The 21,834-nt window shown below is 36.5% G+C and overlaps 1 protein-coding gene across 6 annotated transcripts in view; it reads right to left on the reverse strand.

The window, feature by feature from the left end:
- LOC117335036 (FERM domain-containing protein 5-like) overlaps positions 1-21,834 on the reverse strand; it is a 91,891-nt gene that overhangs the window by 35,495 nt on the left and 34,562 nt on the right. For all 6 annotated transcript variants that reach the window (XM_033894952.1, XM_033894951.1, XM_033894949.1 and 3 more), the window contains exons 2-4: positions 17,764-17,868; positions 1,282-1,324; positions 926-1,004 (exon numbers count right to left, since the gene is read on the reverse strand). In XM_033894952.1, coding sequence (XP_033750843.1) covers positions 926-1,004; positions 1,282-1,324; positions 17,764-17,868 — 227 coding nt within the window. The remainder of the gene's footprint in view (positions 1-925; positions 1,005-1,281; positions 1,325-17,763; positions 17,869-21,834) is intronic.

The raw sequence follows: 21,834 nt of genomic DNA on the forward strand, positions 1-21,834 counted from the left end.
GGAAAGCTAATTAAACCTAACTCTCTGTCACACTTTCGAACATTTATTGATTTTACAAAACACATTCTTATTCTTAAAGGTTAATTGAGTGAAATTTTAAAATAATCAATTTAGTTTTAGCTTAAAAGACAGGTGATACAAAAGCCTTGAGATGGCTTGACTTTTGTTTTCTTCTCTGTTACTTAAAAAAATGGCCCATTTAAGATAAATCCAGGTGTCTTATGGTGATGACTTTAATTATCAACAAGAATGAAAGTGGCTTATCTCCCCTGCTTGTCCCCTCAGGTTACCCCTCACCCCAAGGGTATCAGACACCAGAACACACACCCCCCCCCCCCCCCCCAACCTTTTTTTTTGCACTAAAAGGATATTATTAATTTTACCTAATCAACATCTGTCTAAATTTTGTTGTTATTTACTTGTATTAAAGATGAGGTTTTATCAAAACTTGGATGTCATTTGTGAGATTTTTTGTGTGAAATTCTTATATTCAAACCAATCATCTGTCTAAAATGATTCATATTCATCTTGTATCAAAATTTACAGCAATTCAACTCATGAGGTAATCTTATTTTTCTAAATAACATTTTGGTATCACATTCTGATGGTATCTGATGAGTCCAGTCTCATTTATACTCTCTAAACCAAAACAAACTCCAAATCGCAGAAATTTGTCTGTTCACAGAGGGTTCCGGATTAATTTTTTTTTATATATACGTGTATTTTGTTACAGTTTAGATCAAACCTTTGACTGATTTAGAAAGAAATTCTTTTATTGGACTGAATAATAATAATAATACCACAATATTACAGAAATATAGGCGTCTCAAAGTGGTTTACAATCTTTTATCCATAATTATTGGACTTTTCAGCAACCAAACAACGTCTATCAAGCCAAGCAGTAATTTCGGTGTTGGAATCCTACCTCGTTATTTCCTCTCGTAATTTCATAGGATCAGCAGGGTAGAATTTGACTCGGAAGCAGAGGACCGTGGGGTTCACACCTGAATATAACAGAGGAAACAGTGTTAACTTATATAACTTTTTGTAGATAGTGTACAGGTATTTTATAATTACAGGTATGTTAAAACTGTAGATAGTATACAGGTATTTTATAATTACAGGTATGTTATAACTGTAGATAGTGTACAGGTATTTTATAATTACAGGTATGTTATAGCTGTAGATAGTATACAGGTATTTCATAATTGCAAGTATATTGTAAGTAAATAAAAAAACAGAAAACGTTGATAAAGACAATTGTCAAGGATTAAATCTCACCTTTAAGTTGTTTGTAGACAGATTTTAGAGGGTCCAGCCAGTGCTGAAAATATAAATAAAACATCAATTAGGTTCTTTATTAATCACAAATCTCATCATTCCATGGTCATTTACTGTAAATTGAAATTTTTTAGTGTTAATTTGTTTCTATTTTAGCAAATTTGCAGGTGACATAACAATCTGCAAAGTGGAACTATGGTATTTATCTTCTAATAAGCCTAGTGTAAAAGTTTAGTACCATATGTATCCTCTAATAAGCCCCCCCCCCCCCCCCCCCCCCCCAATAAAAAGGTTGAGTAGCATATTTATCCTCTAATAAGCCCCCTCCCCTAGTGTAAAAGTTGAATACCATATTTATCTTCTATTAAGCCCCCTCCTCTAATGTGAAAGCTTATAGTACCATATTTATCCTCTAATAGCCCCTCCCCTAGTGTAAAAGTTTAGTACCATTTTTTCCTCTACTAAGCCCCCTCCCCTAGTGTAAAAGTTTAGTACCATATTTATCCTCTAATAGCCCCCTCCCCTAGTGTAAAAGTTTAGTACCATATGTATCCTCTCATAAGCCCCCTCCCTAGTGTAAAAGTTTAGTACTATATTTATCCTCTAATAAGCCCCTCCCCTAGAGTAAAAGTTTAGTACCATATTTATCTTCTAATAAGCCCCTTCCCCTAGTGTACAAGTTTAGTACCATATTTTTCCTCTAATAAGCCCCCTCCCCTAGTGTAAAAGTTTAGTACCATATTTATCCTCTAATAGCCCCTCCCCTAGTGTGAAAGTTTAGTACCATATTTTTCCTCTACTAAGCCCCCTCCCCTAGTGTAAAAGTTTAGTACCATATTTATCCTCTAATAGCCCCCTCCCCTAGTGTAAAAGTTTAGTACCATATGTATCCTCTCATAAGCCCCCTCCCTAGTGTAAAAGTTTAGTACTATATTTATCCTCTAATAAGCCCCTCCCCTAGAGTAAAAGTTTAGTACCATATTTATCCTCTAATAAGCCCCCTCCCCTAGTGTAAAAGTTAAGTACCATAGTTATCCTCTAATAAGCCCCCTCCCCTAGTGTACAAGTTTAGTACCATATTTATCCTCTAATAAGCCCCCTTCCCTAGTGTTAAAGTTTAGTACTATATTAATCCTCTAATAAGCCCCCTCCCCTAGTGTACAAGTTTAGTACCATATTTATCTTCTAATAAGCCCCCTCCCCTAGTGTACAAGTTTAGTAACATATTTATCCTCTAATAAGCCCCCTCCCCTAGTGTACAAGTTTAGTACCATATTTATCTTCTAATAAGCCCCTTCCCCTAGTGTACAAGTTTAGTAACATATTTATCCTCTTATAAGCCCCCTCCCCTAGTGTACAAGTTTAGTAGCATATTTATCCTCTAATAGCCCCCTCCCCTAGTGTACAAGTTTAGTACCATATTTATCTTCTAATAAGCCCCCTCCCCTAGTGTACAAGTTTAGTACCATATTTATCCTCTAATAAGCCCCCTCCCCTAGTGTACAAGTTTAGTAGCATATTTATCCTCTAATAGCCCCTCCCCTAGTGTAAAAGTTTAGTAGCATATTTATCCTCTAATAAGCCCCCTCCCCTAGTGTACAAGTTTAGTACCATATTTATCCTCTAATAAGCCCCTCCCCTAGAGTAAAAGTTTAGTACCATATTTTTCCTCTAATAAGTCCCCTTCCCTAGTGTAAAAGTTTAGTACCATATTTATCTTCTAATAAGCCCCCTTTCCTAGTGTACAAGTTTAGTACCATATTTATCCTCTAATACATTTTCTAACCTCCCTCCCCTTAGAGTGCAAAAAGTAAAAGTTTGTGGAAGTTTGTGAACCACTTTTATCTTACATGTATTGATCAAAACTGATGATTGTGAAAAATCAACAAAAGGGATTATTTCCAGATAAATAGACTGAAGTATGTGCAGATTTATTTTGAAAATCCTTAAACTCTAAGTTTAAGTGGGGCATGTCTTTTTGAATACCCAATCGTACCCCAAAATATCTCTTTCTACAGTGTTCCATATTATAAATGTAGAAAATCAATGTAATCAGATATATTAATCCTATTATATACATTTAAGGTATACTGGTTGATGAGAAGTGCAAACACAATATACCTGTAATTCCTGTCAAAGCTGGGTTAAAGTTTTTAATGGAAAATATATATTCACAAGATTTTTTAAAGGTAGCATATATATATATATACCCTGAATACATTACTTAAAAACAACATTTAGACTAAGTGTAAAATTTCATTCTTTATCTGGTAAAAATATATTCACTGTTTTATTTATATGATACTGGTGTGTTTTTTATCATTCCCCACAAATATTAAAACCCTACCATTCCCCACAAATATTAAAACCCTACAATTCCCCACAAATATTAAAACCCTACAATTCCCCACAAATATTAAAACCCTACAAATCCACAAAATATTAAAACTAAGTATACTATAACAGACCAAGTCAATCTAGTTTTGAATAATGTACAAATTTACAGGAAGAGAGCCTTAAATCTCAAAGACAGCGTATTAAACAGTGGAGAGGTATTTCATTAAACCTGCCTCTACACTGTATAACAACAGTCTGAAAGTCATTAGATACATTCCACTGTAGGCTGTGAAATAGGCTTGTCTCTTGTTACATTCTATACAGTATTTGCAGAAAGGGTGGATCAGTTGATAACTTCCTGTCTGAGGATTTCAATTTTCTATTCATAAAATAATTAATACAATAATACATAGCAAAGATGAAAGGCAAAATCTCATAGGTAGCACACCACAGTAAGACAGCCTGGCCATGGGCAATTTTTTTGTTAAGCAAATAACTCCTGTATTATGATATGCATAAAAAATGAAAAAATAAATGTACACTATAATTGGTATATTCAGTATGAAGTAGTACATACAGGCTTCACATTTATTAAAACAAAAATCAATAAATTGGTTCCGGATTTTAAATATCCGGATTTTCCGAACGTGTGTTTACACAGGAAATTTAGTTTTGCCTACAGCGCAAAATGGCAGCCCACAGAAAAGGTAAGATAGCGGAAAAACTTAATTTACAACATATGTCCAAACAAGATTAATTCTGTCTTTGGGATAGAGATATTTAATTTTAAATAGGTTTCAGAAAAAAAATTGTGTAGAGAATTGTGCCATTTTGGGTCAAATATCATAATATTTTGCAATTTTTGAGAATTTTTTAAGCTGTTACCATGGTATTCACAGCTCTAAAAATCACAGAAAATATCAGTTTACTTATCCTTCAGAGCTCTATTAAAATTGCAAATGTTGTACAGATTTCAAATATATATACTTTATTAGAGGTTATATGTAAGGTTATATATATAACTGGCAATGTTTACATATCTAAAACATGTGCCATATTTTTCAGAATTTGGCATTTTTACTGTACACTGCTACCATAGCAATTTTGATATTCAGTTATCTGACACACAAAATTTACTTAATTGGAGTAGCACTAATGAAAGTATAATTAGCTACCATAGAAATATCCTCATTTTCTGGTAGTCCTACATAAGTGTCTACATCTGAAAACACACCATGATCGTAATAACTGAGGAGGAAATCCGCAATATGTCACAAGTACAACAAGCATACTGGGTATTTCTACAGCAATACATGTCCCCTATTGACACTGCTAAAAATAGTAACATTGACCTTGACCCCTAAACCCTGAAACTCAAACTTGAGATATTATGGTCCTTAATCGTAGTGTGAAGTTTGATCGAAATCCCTCAAGGATGAAGCTGCTAGGGTGCTGATAAACTTTGGAGTTACCTGCATACAGACTGAGGTGGAGAGACCCTCCCCAGTAGGGAACTAAAATAAACCCATCTTAATTTTAAACTTTTCAGAGTTATCTCCCTTTGATTAGATAGAAATTCTACCCCTACACAGAAGATATCAATAGATTAAGGTGTCTCACTCATTTTGTATTCATGACAATTGGCTGCTTTTCACAAATCAATCAGAAATTATATCAATTGCAAGTTATAACAGACTGATTTTAATTCACTGATATGAAAATAGTTTCAATATCTTTTAAGCTTCGGTAGATCTATCGCTCAATCCATATAGTTCTTTCAATGACAGACTTGTCCTTCTATGCTCCTACTTATTATACTGTTCAAATATTTAACAAACCATGCACATTTCCTGTTGACACAAGAGTTTAGAAGTGAATACTTAGCACAACTTTAACGGGTTTTAAATTGCACTATGATGCGAGATAATCTTCAAACTGGAGTTGCTATCGCATGCCGGTTCATATAGGTCACTTTAAAAGTGTTTTATATCAGTACTAGATTTTAAAGAATGAGGTGATGTTTCATGAAATCTTTTCACCTGCATTTATACCTGAGAAGTAAGTTAAGGCGTGTGGTGTCAAATTAATTGACAACTGTATTATGCTGTATTCATTATGTTTGATGTGTATATGATGAACTAGGGGGAAGATGACAGGCCTATTTGACAATACATTGTAAGGAATGCTACTGAACATCTCAATTATTTATTGTAGTCAGTGCTCACTTACATATCTATTTGTGAAGAAATGTTTAAAACTGAGATACTAAAGAGATAAAGTACAGTGGGGTCCTTGTTCCTGAGCCCTGGGGATGTATTAGTATTATGTGATAATTATATATGAATGTCCCTGTGTACACCCTCCATCCCCCTCACAGCCCCCTCCAAGCCTGGACTAGTTTAAGATAACTTATAACACTTACATTAACTAGTGAGTGCCTTGCATGGTTTTAGTTGTTACCAGTATACCATACATTATGATGATTTTTGAAATAGTTTTCTACTCATCACAAAATTTATTTTCCATCTTATAAGCTCATAAATGACTTGGATCTACCATCTTTATTAAATGCCCCTCCTGTTAAATATATATTTAAACAACTGGTCTATAGGCCCACATATTCACCTTGACAAAAGTCCATGAAATATTTATCTTACCATAATCAGCACCAGAGAAGGCAGACTAAGGGAAACACACAAACCTAACTGATATTTGACAAGGAGTGGGCTTGTTATAGGACAATTACATCGATATCTATGGTTGGCATATCAATAGCATGGGCTCTTAGCAAAATTAAGATGGTATTTGATCAATATCACAAACCTATATGATATATGCTGCATGTGATAATAAATACACATGCAGAATAGTGAAATGTTTATTTGACAGGATTCTAGTCTGGGAGATTCCCTCATCCGTAACTGACACAGACTGTGAACACAACATATTAAGCTGTATTACTGTTTCAAACATAATTTATGCTAATGTATTTGACAAAAATACGGAAATCTAAAATGAGTCATCCTTAATTGAATTATATCAGATATGTGACCTCTGGAGGATAAAGGTGTTGAACAAGTTCTCCTTTTCAAGGCCATGTAAACAACTTACCCCAGAGTATGTATTGCATTTATTTAGTGTCAATTCACAAAACCAAAAACCAATGTCTAATAATTCTAATGAATATTGTAAAACATGTTGATTACATTGCTTTCTTCCCGAGATATTTTGTTTACTGTCTGTCGTCAATGACACCAAGGCAGCACCACCTAGTGTTTTCCAATAATTTTGGTTGTTCTAATAAGCTGACTGCCACTTCAACGATGTGTATAAGCTGATTTTTTTTCATTTTTTTCAATGTCATAATGATCAAGTTTAAATATAAGGATTGTTTTTTTTTAATTTTTAGATTTTTTTGTAGCTAGTCGAAGAATATTTACATTGGGGTCAGTACATATTTAACTTGCTGCGCTTTCACGCAGCGCAACATGCAATATGTACTTATGTTCCTTAAGTAAAGATCTAGAGGTAGCATTTAAACTTTGATTTATTTACTTGCACTGTTACTGGCAAGGAAGAGTGAGAGGAGATGTTATGGTGTTCTACTATGTTTCCTTTAAAGATGTAGTTCTGGTTGTCAAAGAAAAACATAAGAAGCTTGAGATCACTACCTCACTACTTTTTGCAATATATATTTTAGTGAATTTTATTTAAAGAGTTCTTTCTAAGAATTTGTTTTATGGTCTTGCACGGAAGCAGTATCTTTAGAAGTTGCTTTATGACAGTCAGTGTACATGTTCGGATCTTGTAGCAGAATAAAAGTATTGTACATGACAAGCAATTATAGGTAATATACACATATACTCTATAGTGGAAAATAGTTGTCTTGACAACAGAGCTCTCAACAACATTAAGCTCTTTACAACTGAGGCTTTAATCAATTGACAACATAGGCCTTGACAATAAAGGCCTTAATTGACAACAACAGCCTTGACAACGAAGACCTTAAATGACAACAACGGCCTTAACTGACAACAGCAGCCTTGACAACAACGGCCTTATAATTGACAATAACAGCCTTGACAACGAAGACCTTAAATGACAACAACAGCCTCGACAACAACGGCCTTAACTGACAACAGCAGCCTTGACAACAAAGGCCTTAACTGACAACAGCAGCCTTGACAACAACGGCCTTAACTGACAACAACAGCTTTGACAATGAAGGAACTAACTGACAACAACAGCTTTGACAATGAAGGAATTAACTGACAACAGCAGCCTTGACGATGAAGGTATTAATTGACAACCTGCAGGAGCATGGACAACATGCAGTTACCCTTGACAACAAAGGCATTAACTGACAACAGCAGCCTAGGCAAATCAATTGACAAGCACACCTTTAAAACATCATTTTTTTGGTCACAGATTTTCCCAACTAAATTTCATAAATGATTCCTGATGGAGGTCTAATTATAGATTCCCCAATTTTCTCTAACCTAACAAAGTATACTAATTCTACCACAACAGTTTAAGCTGCTTGATTGAAAAATTCGCAATCTTCTTCAGGTACTAGTTAGCTGAAGGTTGTATTCAAAACCAATTCAAAATTATTAAGCAAATTTTTCATTATTGATATTTTCTGTCATTAAAATAATCTAAATTGAAATTTAAATATTAAGAAACATAGTCTACATTCATATTTCAACCTTATGATCAGTACATAATATTTGATTTGAATATAAACTTATGTTTATTAGGGACTTGGTACATATATATATATAACACAGACGCCCACATATAAATAAATGTATATGTGAACATAGAATTGGGCATTAGAATTTTAAAAATTCAATCACCTATAGTCATTCAGTAACATATATGCGAATACTCACTTTCACCTTATACAAATCTTTAAAAAAAAAAGGGAAGAGCTGTGTACAATTCAACAATTTTCAATACTAATTCAATTTTCCCAATTGTCTTGAATTGCAAGAGTCTATCTGGGCAGCAGTGCAGGCCTAACATGTGATGATTGTGTTTGTATAGGTGATGGTTGAAACACTTTGCCTTATTAGGCCATCACATTTGTTGTTATTATCTGAGAACAGAAGTCCTTGGGGAAAACACACAGCAGAGGAAAGGCTCATTCTTAGTCTCTATATGGAAACAGTATAATTCAAACACAGATGAAACATAAAATATAGTCAGCTCAACAAATATCGCACAAGGCAATCAATAGCTGTGACGCCAGGCTTATCTGGACATCGTTGATTGTGTGATTCTCACTGCTATCACAATGAAGCCCTGCCTAATTAAGGTAATAACACAGACAAACAATAGGCCATGAGGGCTGTTGTTAATTTGTAAAATAGTAGAATGGATCACTGTAATTTGTCAGATATCAGAAGGATGGGCAGCTAAAGATGGAAACTTTATTGCAGTTTGCATGGATCTATTAAATGCAATCACGAAAAGCCACAGAAGACCTCTGAATTCTCTGGCAATGAAATGGAACATGTCTCCAAATAGAATGACGTAATTTAAGCACTACATTAGATGAAGAAAAACAGCACATATTTCAAAATTCTTAAAAGCCATCTAGGCTAATTTAAAATGAATGTACAGCTTGGTGAGTTATAGATGTTAAATCAATACACTGTACACTTCTAGCAGTACAGAATGGAGAAACTGAGCGGTGTCAGATCATGCTCGAGTATCTCTTCAATGAGAGTGGATTTCTTCAATGACCCGCCCCAGCCAGGTGGCAACAACAAACACCTATAGGCTATTCACAATGCACCAGTCCACCAGTCATGTCATTCGATAATCAACAATTTCAAAATTATAATGGATTTTTCATTATCTTAGATTATACAATTCAACAGGTAACCTTGTAAAATATTTGTATCACCTTAAATAAATAAATAAAATGAAAAAAATATAAATTTTAATCTGACTACAGTGTGATGCCCTGAACTAATTTTCCAGCCCACCTCACCAGCTGCATGTGCATGTGATCAGGCCACTACAGGTGTGCTTCTTATTGGGTGAACCATTAGAGAAAACAAATTCATTTTAATTCCTTGTAGTCAATCATACAAAATTTGATTTCTTGTATCTCCTTTTAATTATACTTAAAGAATTAGTTTATGTTAGATTATTGTGAGCATCAAAAATCTATTCATTACAGTTTATGGAAAAACAGCTTTGAGTATCTTCATTTCAAGACAGATTTTTGTATAACAAGAGGCTCAGAAGGCCATTTCCACTATCGGGGCCTGCCCCTAAGGCTCCTTGGGGGCCATGCAGATCAACTATTTATACAAAACTGGTTCCCCTTTATCAAAGGATGTTTCAGACCAAATCCTTTCATACCTAAAGAAGATTTTATCCAATTTGGTACATATTTCCTCTCTGGGGGCCAGGCCCACTGTTTATACAAAATTGGTTACAGACAAGCTGTGATGCTTGTACATGTGGAGACCCCATTTCAAATAGTGAAGATCATGCAGTCATCTTTGACATCATCTTAAAATAAGTGATTATCATGGTCACAATTGTGTTTGTCTCTGATGACAATTATATCACTACCAGACAAGCATGTTTGTAATAGGCTATAATGTGAACCCTTCTCATCATTCAAATAAGAATCGGATATTAATGAATTGTTCTTGATATTAGCTTGTTTAAATAACACATAGAAACTTTTTGTAGAAATTATCTAGTAGTTTAAAACAATTTTGAAAAGACCTCATGTTTTTATGATATGCTGACTTAAAAAACTTGAGCACAGGTAATCCACAAGTATAATACCATGATATTAATGGGTAGATAAAGTCATTCAAGGGATTGTACAAAAGATACACAAGGTATTAGTGATGCTATTGGTCTTTATTTAAGTAATGAAGGAGGTGACTAAAATACTCGAAATAGGTCAAATAAAATATCAAAATCTTGATGAGAAGATGCATTACTCTTATGATTTTGAATACCATATATAAATGATTACAGAAACAAGCATTGGCTTGGTATATGCTTTATTCATATCAGGTTTGATGTAATTACAATATCCAAACTCACATGAAGATGTTTGTTAGATCTAATAAACAGAGAATGACAGAATATCCCTTCAACCCTGGAGTATGCTACTGGCCCAATATCTTATCAGTCTCTGGGCCTCTTGGTTATTCAGAAAATTGTTTAAAAATATTTTTAGTGTATTTGACATCTGTGACCTTGAATGTAGATCAAGGTCATTCATTTGAACAAACTTGGTAGCCCTTCGTATTACAAGTCAAAGATGCTTACTCACAGTGGCTGCTGTTCAGTGAGGTCATGTACTTTCCATCATTGATACAAACAAACAGACTCCGTTCAGAGTGAAATAAGATATAAAATCGCAAACCTATTGCGTTTAGCGACACTTAACAAAGCCTTATTGCATTAACAGTCGTGAAAGGGGAGGCAGAGGAGATAAATAGCTAGGAGTCTAACACACAGATCAGTGAACATCATTGTAATTACTGCAATAATGAATTGATCAGATGGACCAAAGACCTGAGTTCTGAGTTTCCAATACAGCATTCATTGCTCAGGCTAAACACTGGTGTGTGTACCTTTAAAGGATGGCTTGGTGTAGGTGGAGTGGTGATAGGGCTCCCAAGATGGAGGAATCTGATTTATAAATATATACAGCATCAACATCATTCTAAAGTTCATAAAGGTCAACCTGAGTTGAGTAAGGCATGCCCTTATTTTACATCCACTGAAGAGATTAAAATGCAACACTACCACAATAGTAGTATGTAGCCCACTGGGGTGGCCTGGAATATTATTCCACATATAGAACACATGTACAGACAGTGCTATACATCTTGTTCCACTTGTAGCACAATGTTTGACATTACTTGTTCCACTTGTAGAACACAATGTTTGACATTTCTTGTTCAGCTTGTAGAACACAATGTTTGACATCACTTGTTCCACTTGTAGAACACAATGTTTGACATTACTTGTTCCACTTGTAGAACACAATGTTTGACATCACTTGTTCAGCTTGTAGAACACAATGTTTGACATTACTTGTTCCACTTGTAGAACACAACGTTTAACATCACTTGTTCCGCTTGTAGAACACAATGTTTGACATTTCTTGTTCAGCTTGTAGAACACAATGTTTGACATTTCTTGTTCAGCTCGTAGAACACAATGTTTGACATTACTTGTTCCACTTGTAGAACACAATGTTTGACATCACTTGTTCCACTTGTAGAACACAATGTTTGACATCACTTGTTCCACTTGTAGAACACAATGTTTGACATCACTTGTTCCACTTGTAATACACAATGTTTGACAATGCACTCTTTTTGAAGCGGTGACAATTCAATACCTCTTGTGGTATAATGCTACTATGTCGACTTGTTGAAGCATTAATCACATGCCTAGCCCACAGAACAAAGGCTGTCTCCATTATCAGATATGCTTTGAGATAGGTGAAAGTCTACTGATCAGGGGCATATCAGATCAGGAGAGTCCACAAACTTTTACTAGTCCTGTGGCATATCACAGAACAATAATTGCAATCTATGGATAATTCTGTGGTACTTCATGTATACGACACTAAAAGTATTCACTACTATCATGATGAAATGATAAAGAGATTGGTGTGTGGCAGATGCAGAAGATTCTAACAGCCAGTGTATTGAAAACTACATTCAGCATGTATTGATAAAACATATGTTCTCTGTTTGGCTGACTAGCTAACTGATTGTAAATCAGAAAACAACAGAGACATTTTTTGAAACTTATCCAACAATACCACAGAATGCATTGTCTGTGATAGACTGGATGGTTTAGTGGTGTCTGGGTAAGTGGTATCCTGTACCACTGATATCCCCAGGGTCCCCCAGGATCTCAAACCTACTGAAACATCTTGAGCTTGCACTATCCTTGAGGCTGATGCTAAGAATATTATTTGAATTTTATTTACACCAAACCTATTTTCTGCCAGCTAATTGTGTCTCCAATAGAGTCATCTGGAAGTTACCAGCATTCACTATAGCACATGGTCCAGCTCACACATCACTTCAAGCTTCCTCATTCGGAAATCTTCATTATAAGTGAAGCACATTGAATATAAATTAAAACTCTTATTGACAAGCTGTTACCATGGAAACCAAGAAATGTGACATACCTCACACCAATCTAATATACTGACAGACTGCATGGTCACTATCAAGTTATAGGTCATATATACCACACACCAATCTGATACACTGACAGACTGGTCACTATCAAGTTATAGGTCATATACCACACACCAATCTGATACATTGACAGGCTGGTCACTATCAAGTTATAGGTCATATATATACCACACACCAATCTGATACACTGACAGACTGGTCACTATCAAGTTATAGGTCATATATACCACACACCAATCTGATACACTGACAGACTGGTCACTATCAAGTTATAGGTCATATACCACACACCAATCTGAAACATTGACAGACTGGTCACTATCAAGTTATAGGTCATATACCACACACCAATCTGATACACTGACAGACTGGTCACTATCAAGTTATAGGTCATATATACCACACACCAATCTGATACACTGACAGGCTGGTCACTATCAAGTTATAGGTCATATATACCACACACCAATCTGATACACTGACAGACTGGTCACTATCAAGTTATAGGTCATATACCACACACCAATCTGAAACATTGACAGGCTGGTCACTATCAAGTTATAGGTCATATACCACACACCAATCTGATACACTGACAGACTGGTCACTATCAAGTTATAGGTCATATACCACACACCAATCTGATACATTGACAGGCTGGTCACTATCAAGTTATAGGTCATATATACCACACACCAATCTGATACATTGACAGACTGGTCACTATCAAGTTATAGGTCATATACCACACACCAATCTGAAACATTGACAGACTGGTCACTATCAAGTTATAGGTCATATATACCACACACCAATCTGATACACTGACAGACTGGTCACTATCAAGTTATAGGTCATATACCACACACCAATCTGATACATTGACAGGCTGGTCACTATCAAGTTATAGGTCATATATACCACACACCAATCTGATACATTGACAGACTGGTCACTATCAAGTTATAGGTCATATACCACACACCAATCTGAAACATTGACAGACTGGTCACTATCAAGTTATAGGTCATATATACCACACACCAATCTGATACACTGACAGACTGGTCACTATCAAGTTATAGGTCATATATACCACACACCAATCTGATACACTGACAGACTGGTCACTATCAAGTTATAGGTCATATACCACACACCAATCTGATACACTGACAGACTGGTCACTATCAGGTTATAGGTCATATACCACACACCAATCTGATACACTGACAGACTGGTCACTATCAAGTTATAGGTCATATACCACACACCAATCTGAAACATTGACAGACTGGTCACTATCAAGTTATAGGTCATATACCACACACCAATCTGATACACTGACAGGCTGGTCATTAATAAGTAAAAGGACATACCACACACCAATAAAAAGGATCATGCTTGGCAAAAGAGACTAATCTGTCCCAGCTCCCATATTAGATATCCTTTGGTGATGATAAAATGCGGAATTGCTCCCCAGTAGCATTCCGACCTACCCCTTTCCCCTTAGTGTCCTAGACTGAACAAGCCCCATCAATCAATCACAGGAGTTTTCTTTAAGTGGTCACATTGTTACATTTACACAGGAATACTTGTGTCAGCCAGGCTGCTTCAAATTTGCTCTTTAATGAAAAGATTTTTCTTCAATTTTCAAGTTTTCTTTGTACTTTAAGGATATATTGTAATCACTTTAATTATTAATGACATGCACTTTACCCTGGATGAAGTTCAATTGGGCCATTACACATTTTCTTGATTTTGGTGTTGGCAAATGCATTTTACATCAACTGACCTTCAAATTTTGTCAAGTTCATATCTAGTCAAACTTAAAAAATGCCACTAGCACAAACACCAACTTTTAATAACTGTTTCTTTTTTTAACTTTTTGAAATTGTTTACACTTCTTTCCAGTAGGATTTTTTAAAATGAATTTCGTAACCTGTTATTGACAGTGTATTATTGTAACAGCTGTAAGGCAAATGATACAACTTTATTCTTCATGGACCTTTAGAAGAAGTTGTTTGACTTACATGGATATGAAAAATTGTAAAAACTTGTATTAAATCTAGATACCTCATTTGAACCTCTGGACTTTGATAGTTGACCACACATGTTCTAGATTTAAACTTAAAACTATTGCTACCACTTATTCCCTATATCTAGGTACATCACATTACTCAATATCTCTTTGAAAGAAATTGCTCTATTTAGATAGGCCAATGCTCTCCTTATGCTACAGATTTTCAAACCACTGGAGATGTTTATCTTTTACAGTGATATAACAGCCTTCATCTCCTATGTGAGAACTCTGTAATGTCATGTACACAGGTACAGCCGCCGTGTCAACACTCTGTAGTGTCATGTTATCAGGTACAGCCCGGTGTCAACACTCTGTAATGTCATGTTAACAGGTACAGCCCTCGAATCAACAATTTGTAATGTTATATAAACAGGTACAGCCCCCGTGTCAACACCCTGTAATGTCATGTAAACAGGTACAGCCCCTGTGTCAACACTCTGTAATGTCACGTAAACAGGTACAGCCCCCGTGTCAACACTCTGTTATGTCACATAAACAGGTACAGCCCTCCGTGTCAACACTCTGTAATGTCACATAAACAGGTACAGCCTCCGTGTCAACACTCTGTAATGTCACGTAAACAGGTACAGCCCCTGTGTCAACACTCTGTAATGTCACATAAACAGGTACAGCCCCTGTGTCAACACTCTGTAATGTCACGTCAACAGGTACAGCCCCCGTGTCAACACTCTGTAATGTCACATAAACAGGTACAGCCTCCGTGTCAACACTCTGTAATGTCACATAAACAGGTACAGCCCCCGTGTCAACACTCTGTAATGTCACATAAACAGGTACAGCCCCCGTGTCAACACTCTATATAATGTCACATAAACAGGTACAGCCCCCGTGTCAACACTCTGTAATGTCACATAAATAGGTACAGCCCCCGTGTCAACACTCTGTAATGTCACATAAACAGGTACAGCCTCCGTGTCAACACTCTGTAATGTCATGTTATCAGGAACAGCCCCCATGTCAACACTCTGTAATGTCACATAAACAGGTACAGCCCCCGTGTCAACACTCTGTAATGTCATGTTAACAGGAACAGCCCCCGTGTCAACACTCTGTAATATCACATAAACAGGTACAGCCCCCGTGTCAACACTCTGTAATGTCATGTTAACAGGTACAGCCCCCGTGTCAACACCCTGTAATGTCATGTTAACAGGTACAGCCCCCGTGTCAACACTCTGTAATGTCATGTAAACAGGTACAGCCCCTGTGTCAACACTCTGTAATGTCACATAAACAGGTACAGCCTCCATGTCAACACTCTGTAATGTCATGTAAACAGGTACAGCCCCTGTGTCAACACTCTGTAATGTCACGTAAACAGGTACAGCCCCCGTGTCAACACTCTGTAATGTCACATAAACAGGTACAGCCTCCGTGTCAACACTCTGTAATGTCACATAAACAGGTACAGCCCCCGTGTCAACACTCTGTAATGTCACATAAACAGGTACAACCCCTGTGTCAACACTCTGTAATGTCACGTAAACAGGTACAGCCCCTGTGTCAACACTCTGTAATGTAACATAATCAGGTACAGCCCCCGTGTCAACACTCTGTAATGTCATATAAACAGGTACAGCCCCCTGTGTCAACACTCTGTAATGTCACATAAACAGGTACAGCCCCTGTGTCAACACTCTGTAATGTCATGTTATCAGGAACAGCCCCTGTGTCAAAACTCTGTCATGTCACATAAACAGGTACAGCCCCCGTGTCAACACTCTGTAATGTCACATAATCAGGTACAGCCCCCATGTCAACACTCTGTAATGTCACATAAACAGGTACAGCCCCCGTGTCAACACTCTGTAATGTCACATAAATAGGTACAGCCCCCGTGTCAACACTCTGTAATGTCACATAAACAGGTACAGCCCCCGTGTCAACACTCTGTAATGTCACATAAACAGGTACAGCCCCCGTGTCAACACTCTATATAATGTCACATAAACAGGTACAGCCCCCGTGTCAACACTCTGTAATGTCACATAAATAGGTACAGCCCCCGTGTCAACACTCTGTAATGTCATGTTAACAGGTACAGCCCCGTGTCAACACTCTGTAATGTCATGTTATCAGGAACAGCCCCTGTGTCAACACTCTGTAATGTCACATAAATAGGTACAGCCCCCGTGTCAACACTCTGTAATGTCACATAAACAGGTACAGCCCCCGTGTCAACACCCTGTAATGTCATGTTAACAGGTACAGCCCCCGTGTCAACACTCTGTAATGTCACATAAACAGGTACAGCCCCCGTGTCAACACTCCGTAATGTGACATAAACAGGTACAGCCCCCGTGTCAACACTCTGTAATGTCATGTTATCAGGTACAGTGCCCGTGTCAACACTCTATAATGTCACATAAACAGGCACAGTTCCTGTTTCAACACTCTATGTAATCAAATCAATTAGAGCACTGGACTCATAGGTGAGATATCTCCCCGGTAATTGATTTTAATCAGTTCACCTGACCAATTGAGTCGGAGTTTAGTATTTATACAATTATTGTCTCAGTCAAACACTTTAATTGGAAACATTCAGCAGTTCAAAGTGTTACCAATCAATCTGTGTTAAATGCTTTCCTTTGTCACTAGTAGTTCACAAAAAACACTATTGGATGTATGTGTATTCAAATTTGAAAAAATAAATTGGTCTTAAATCTAGAATTCAATTCCAAGTTTAGAATAAATACCATAAGATAATTGTTTCTTATTCGATTTATTATTTTTTTTAAATGAATTGCAGATTTGTGATACCAGAGGTACTAGAATGGCTGTAGATCGACGGAATGTAACCCAGAGGAGCTGAAGAACGGCATTACTTACCCTCTGTTTTTCTGAGTCCACATATCTCAGGCCAAAGTAGTCTTTCTCCATCAGATTTAACTTGTTGCATACTTGTTCAAACAGAACGTGACCCAAAGTATCCTTCTGAAAAATTCAATAATGGATGTGTCAATAAAGGTGATAAACAGTCTGTACTTTTCATCTTTTTTTTTTTTTTTTTTTTACATGTTTCTGTTTTCTGGAAATCTATTAACAGATGGTAGGGGAAACATAGAGACCTTATAATTACCACTGTATTTATTTCAAATCTGTTTATAGGCTATATCTTATCTGCAAAGACATAATTACAACTTCAAGACATCACTTCATAGATCTGGTTACATTGAGGTTAACAATTGTCAAATGGTTACTTGAAGAATATCAACAAGTCATCAAGTACATGGCTGTATGCGTCCCAAATATTATCAAGGAGAAGCAGCCATAATGAAGAGGAATAGAGGAGTATTTGCCTGTCTTGAAAGAGGAAAGGGGCATATAACTCTCAAAAATACAGTAAGATTTTTATAGTGAAATCTTTATACAAGTGTATAATTAAGCATTAATGGCACAGATCTAGATGGACACCTGAAGTGACAACTGTAAATTAGTGTGTGCAGTGTGCACTCGTGTATAGTGGCAGGTATGTTTTGGAGGTTCATTTTCAGAAATTCTTTTTTCAAAAAAAATGATTTCTTTTTTCTTAATGTTTTACTTCAACTGCAAGCTAAGGTAGCTGAATACTGCAGCATAAGTCGATTTATATCTGTAATTTATCAAAGCTACATTACATTCGTGGCATCCATACATCTATATGACCGGCAAAGGCTTGTTCCTGTGTATAGTGTGCAGTGGATTTTTTCACTTTTCAATTTTTGAAAGAAAGTGTGCACTATACACGCATATTTACGGTATTTAATAAGGCACAGTAAATTCACATGCTGGGCCCTTGATAATATCCCCAATTCTATGTTTACCTAATTGTTGCATAATTACACCATTAATTAATGATCCCCGTAACAGAACGTTATAATCTCAGTATTTACTGGCGGGACAGTCCTAATCCACACTTGTTGTAAAATCAATATCATGTCCATCCTCGTTGTCAATCAATTGATTATAGCCGAGTTCTAAAACCTCAATGAAATGTATGCTTTGATGTAGTAATGCTGTATTTTAGAACACTGTGAATAATTGCTGGACTTCAACACCTGTCTCCTCGCAAATGTGTATCAGTAATTGATAGACGGAAAGGATAACTCATTAACAACGGGTACCATACCCATACTCCCCAGGTAGTTGTACTTGAAAGTCCTAGCTTATAAATTAGTTTAGTCCCTATGGGTGTATATTGATCTGACAGTGGTGTATATTGATCTGACAGGTGTGTATATTGATCTGACAGGGGTGTATATTGATCTGACAGTGGTGTATATTGATCAGACAGGGGTGTATACTGATCTGACAGGTGTGTATTGATCTGACAAGGATGTATATTGATCTGACAGTGGTGTATTATTTAACTGATCTAACAGATGTGTATATTGATCGGACAGGTGTGTATATTGATCTGAGAGATGTGTATATTGATCTGACAGATGTGTATATTGATCTGACAGGTGTGTATATTGATCTGACAGGGTGTATATTGATCTGACAGATGTGTATATTGATCTGACAGGTGTGTCTATTGATCTGACAGGGGTGTATATTGATCTGACAGATGTGTATATTGATCTGACAGGGGTGTATATTGATATGACAGATGTGTATATTGATCTGACAGATGTGTATATTGATCTGACAGGTGTGTATATTGATCTGACAGATGTGTATATTGATCTGACAGGTGTGTCTATTGATCTGACAGGGTGTATATTGATCTGACAGTGGTGTATATTGATCTGACAGGGATGTATATTGATCTGACAGTGGTGTATATTGATCTGACAGTGGTGTAAATTGATCTGACAGATGTGTATATTGATCTGACAGTGGTGTATATTGATCTGACAGATGTGTATATTGATCTGACAGTGGTGTATATTGATCTGACAGGGGTGTATATTGATCTGACAGGGGTGTATATTGATCTGACAGGGGTGTATATTGATCTGACAGTGGTGTATATTGATCTAACAGGGGTATATTGATATGACAGGTGTGTATTGATCTGACAAGGATGTATATTGATATGACAGATGTGTATATTGATCTGACAAGGATGTATATTGATCTGACAGGGGTGTATATTGATCTGACAGATGTGTATATTGATCTGACAGTGGTGTATATTGATCTGACAGATGTGTATATTGATCTGACAGTGGTGTATATTGATCTGACAGGGGTGTATATTGATATGACAGGTGTGTATTGATCTGACAAGGATGTATATTGATCTGACAGATGTGTATATTGATCTGACAGTGGTGTATATTGATCTGACAGGGGTGTATACTGATCTGACAGATGTGTATATTGATATGACAGGGGTGTATATTGATCTGACAGATGTGTATATTGATCTGACAGGGGTGTATATTGATCTGACAGGGTGTATATTGATCTGACAGGTGTGTATATTGATCTGACAGATGTGTATATTGATCTAACAGAGGTGTATATTGATCTGACAGGGGTGTATATTGATCTGACAGATGTGTATATTGATCTGACAGATGTGTATATTGATCTGACAGTGGTGTATATTGATCTGACAGGGGTGTATATTGATCATGACAGGGTTGTGTATGGATCTACAGTGGTGTATATTGATGACAGTGGATGTAGTACTTGATCTGACAGTGGTGTATATTGAATCTGACAGGTGGGTGTATATTGATCTGACAGTGGTTGTATATTGATCTGACAGGGATTGTATATTGGATCTGACAGTGGGTGTATATTGAGCTGACAGGGGTGTATACTTGATCGGACAGAGGATTGTATATTGAATCTGACAGTGGTGTAATATGAGCGAACAGGGGTGTATATTGATCTGACAGAGGTGTATATTGATCTGACAGGATGTATTATTGATTCTGACAGGGGTGTATATTGATATGAACAAGTGGTGTATATTGATCTGACAGTGTTGTATATTGATCTGACAGGGGTGTATATTGATCTGACAGGGATGTATATTGATCTGACAGGGGGTGTATACTGATCTGACAGATGTGTATATCGATCTGACAGTGGTGTATATTGATCTGACAGGGGTGTGTATTGATCTGACAGGGGTGTATATTGATCTGACAGATGTGTATATTGATCTGACAGTGGTGTATATTGATCTGACAGTGGTGTATATTGATCTGACAGGGATGTATATTGATCTGACAGGGGTGTATATTGATCTGACAGATGTGTATATTGATCTGACAGGGGTGTGTATTGATCTGACAGGGTGTATATTGATCTGACAGATGTGTATATTGATCTGACAGGGGTGTATATTGATCTGACAGATGTGTATATTGATCTGACAGTGGTGTATATTGATCTGACAGGGGTGTATATTGATCTGACAGATGTGTATATTGATCTGACAGTGGTGTATATTGATCTGACAGGGGTGTATATTGATCTGACAGGGGTGTATATTGATCTGACAGTGGTGTATATTGATCTGACAGGGGTGTATATTGATCTGACAGGGTGTATATTGATCTGACAGGGGTGTATATTGATCTAACATCGGTGTATATTGATATAACAGGTGTATATTGATCTGACAGGGGTGTATATTGATCTGACAGGGGTGTATATTGATCTGACAGGGGTGTATATTGATCAGGGAATAGCTGTATTTCAGGTAGCCAAGTGTTTGATTACATGGTTACAGGGACTACTTGGTTTTGTGTGATGTAGCAATAGTTATGTAGAATGTATAAGAAGGTTACTAATTTGTTGAGCTATAATTACAAATTGTCAAGTTCCATTAAATTTTAACACACAATGTACTTCCAAATACATGGTTACAAATTTGTATGGAGCAAATTACAATGTTGCGTCCCATAAATTTTCAACACAAATTATATACTTTATAATGTACAACAGACCCTCCAG

The sequence above is a fragment of the Pecten maximus genome, chromosome 9 (assembly GCF_902652985.1).
Source record: "Pecten maximus chromosome 9, xPecMax1.1, whole genome shotgun sequence".
Classification (NCBI taxonomy): domain Eukaryota; kingdom Metazoa; phylum Mollusca; class Bivalvia; order Pectinida; family Pectinidae; genus Pecten; species Pecten maximus.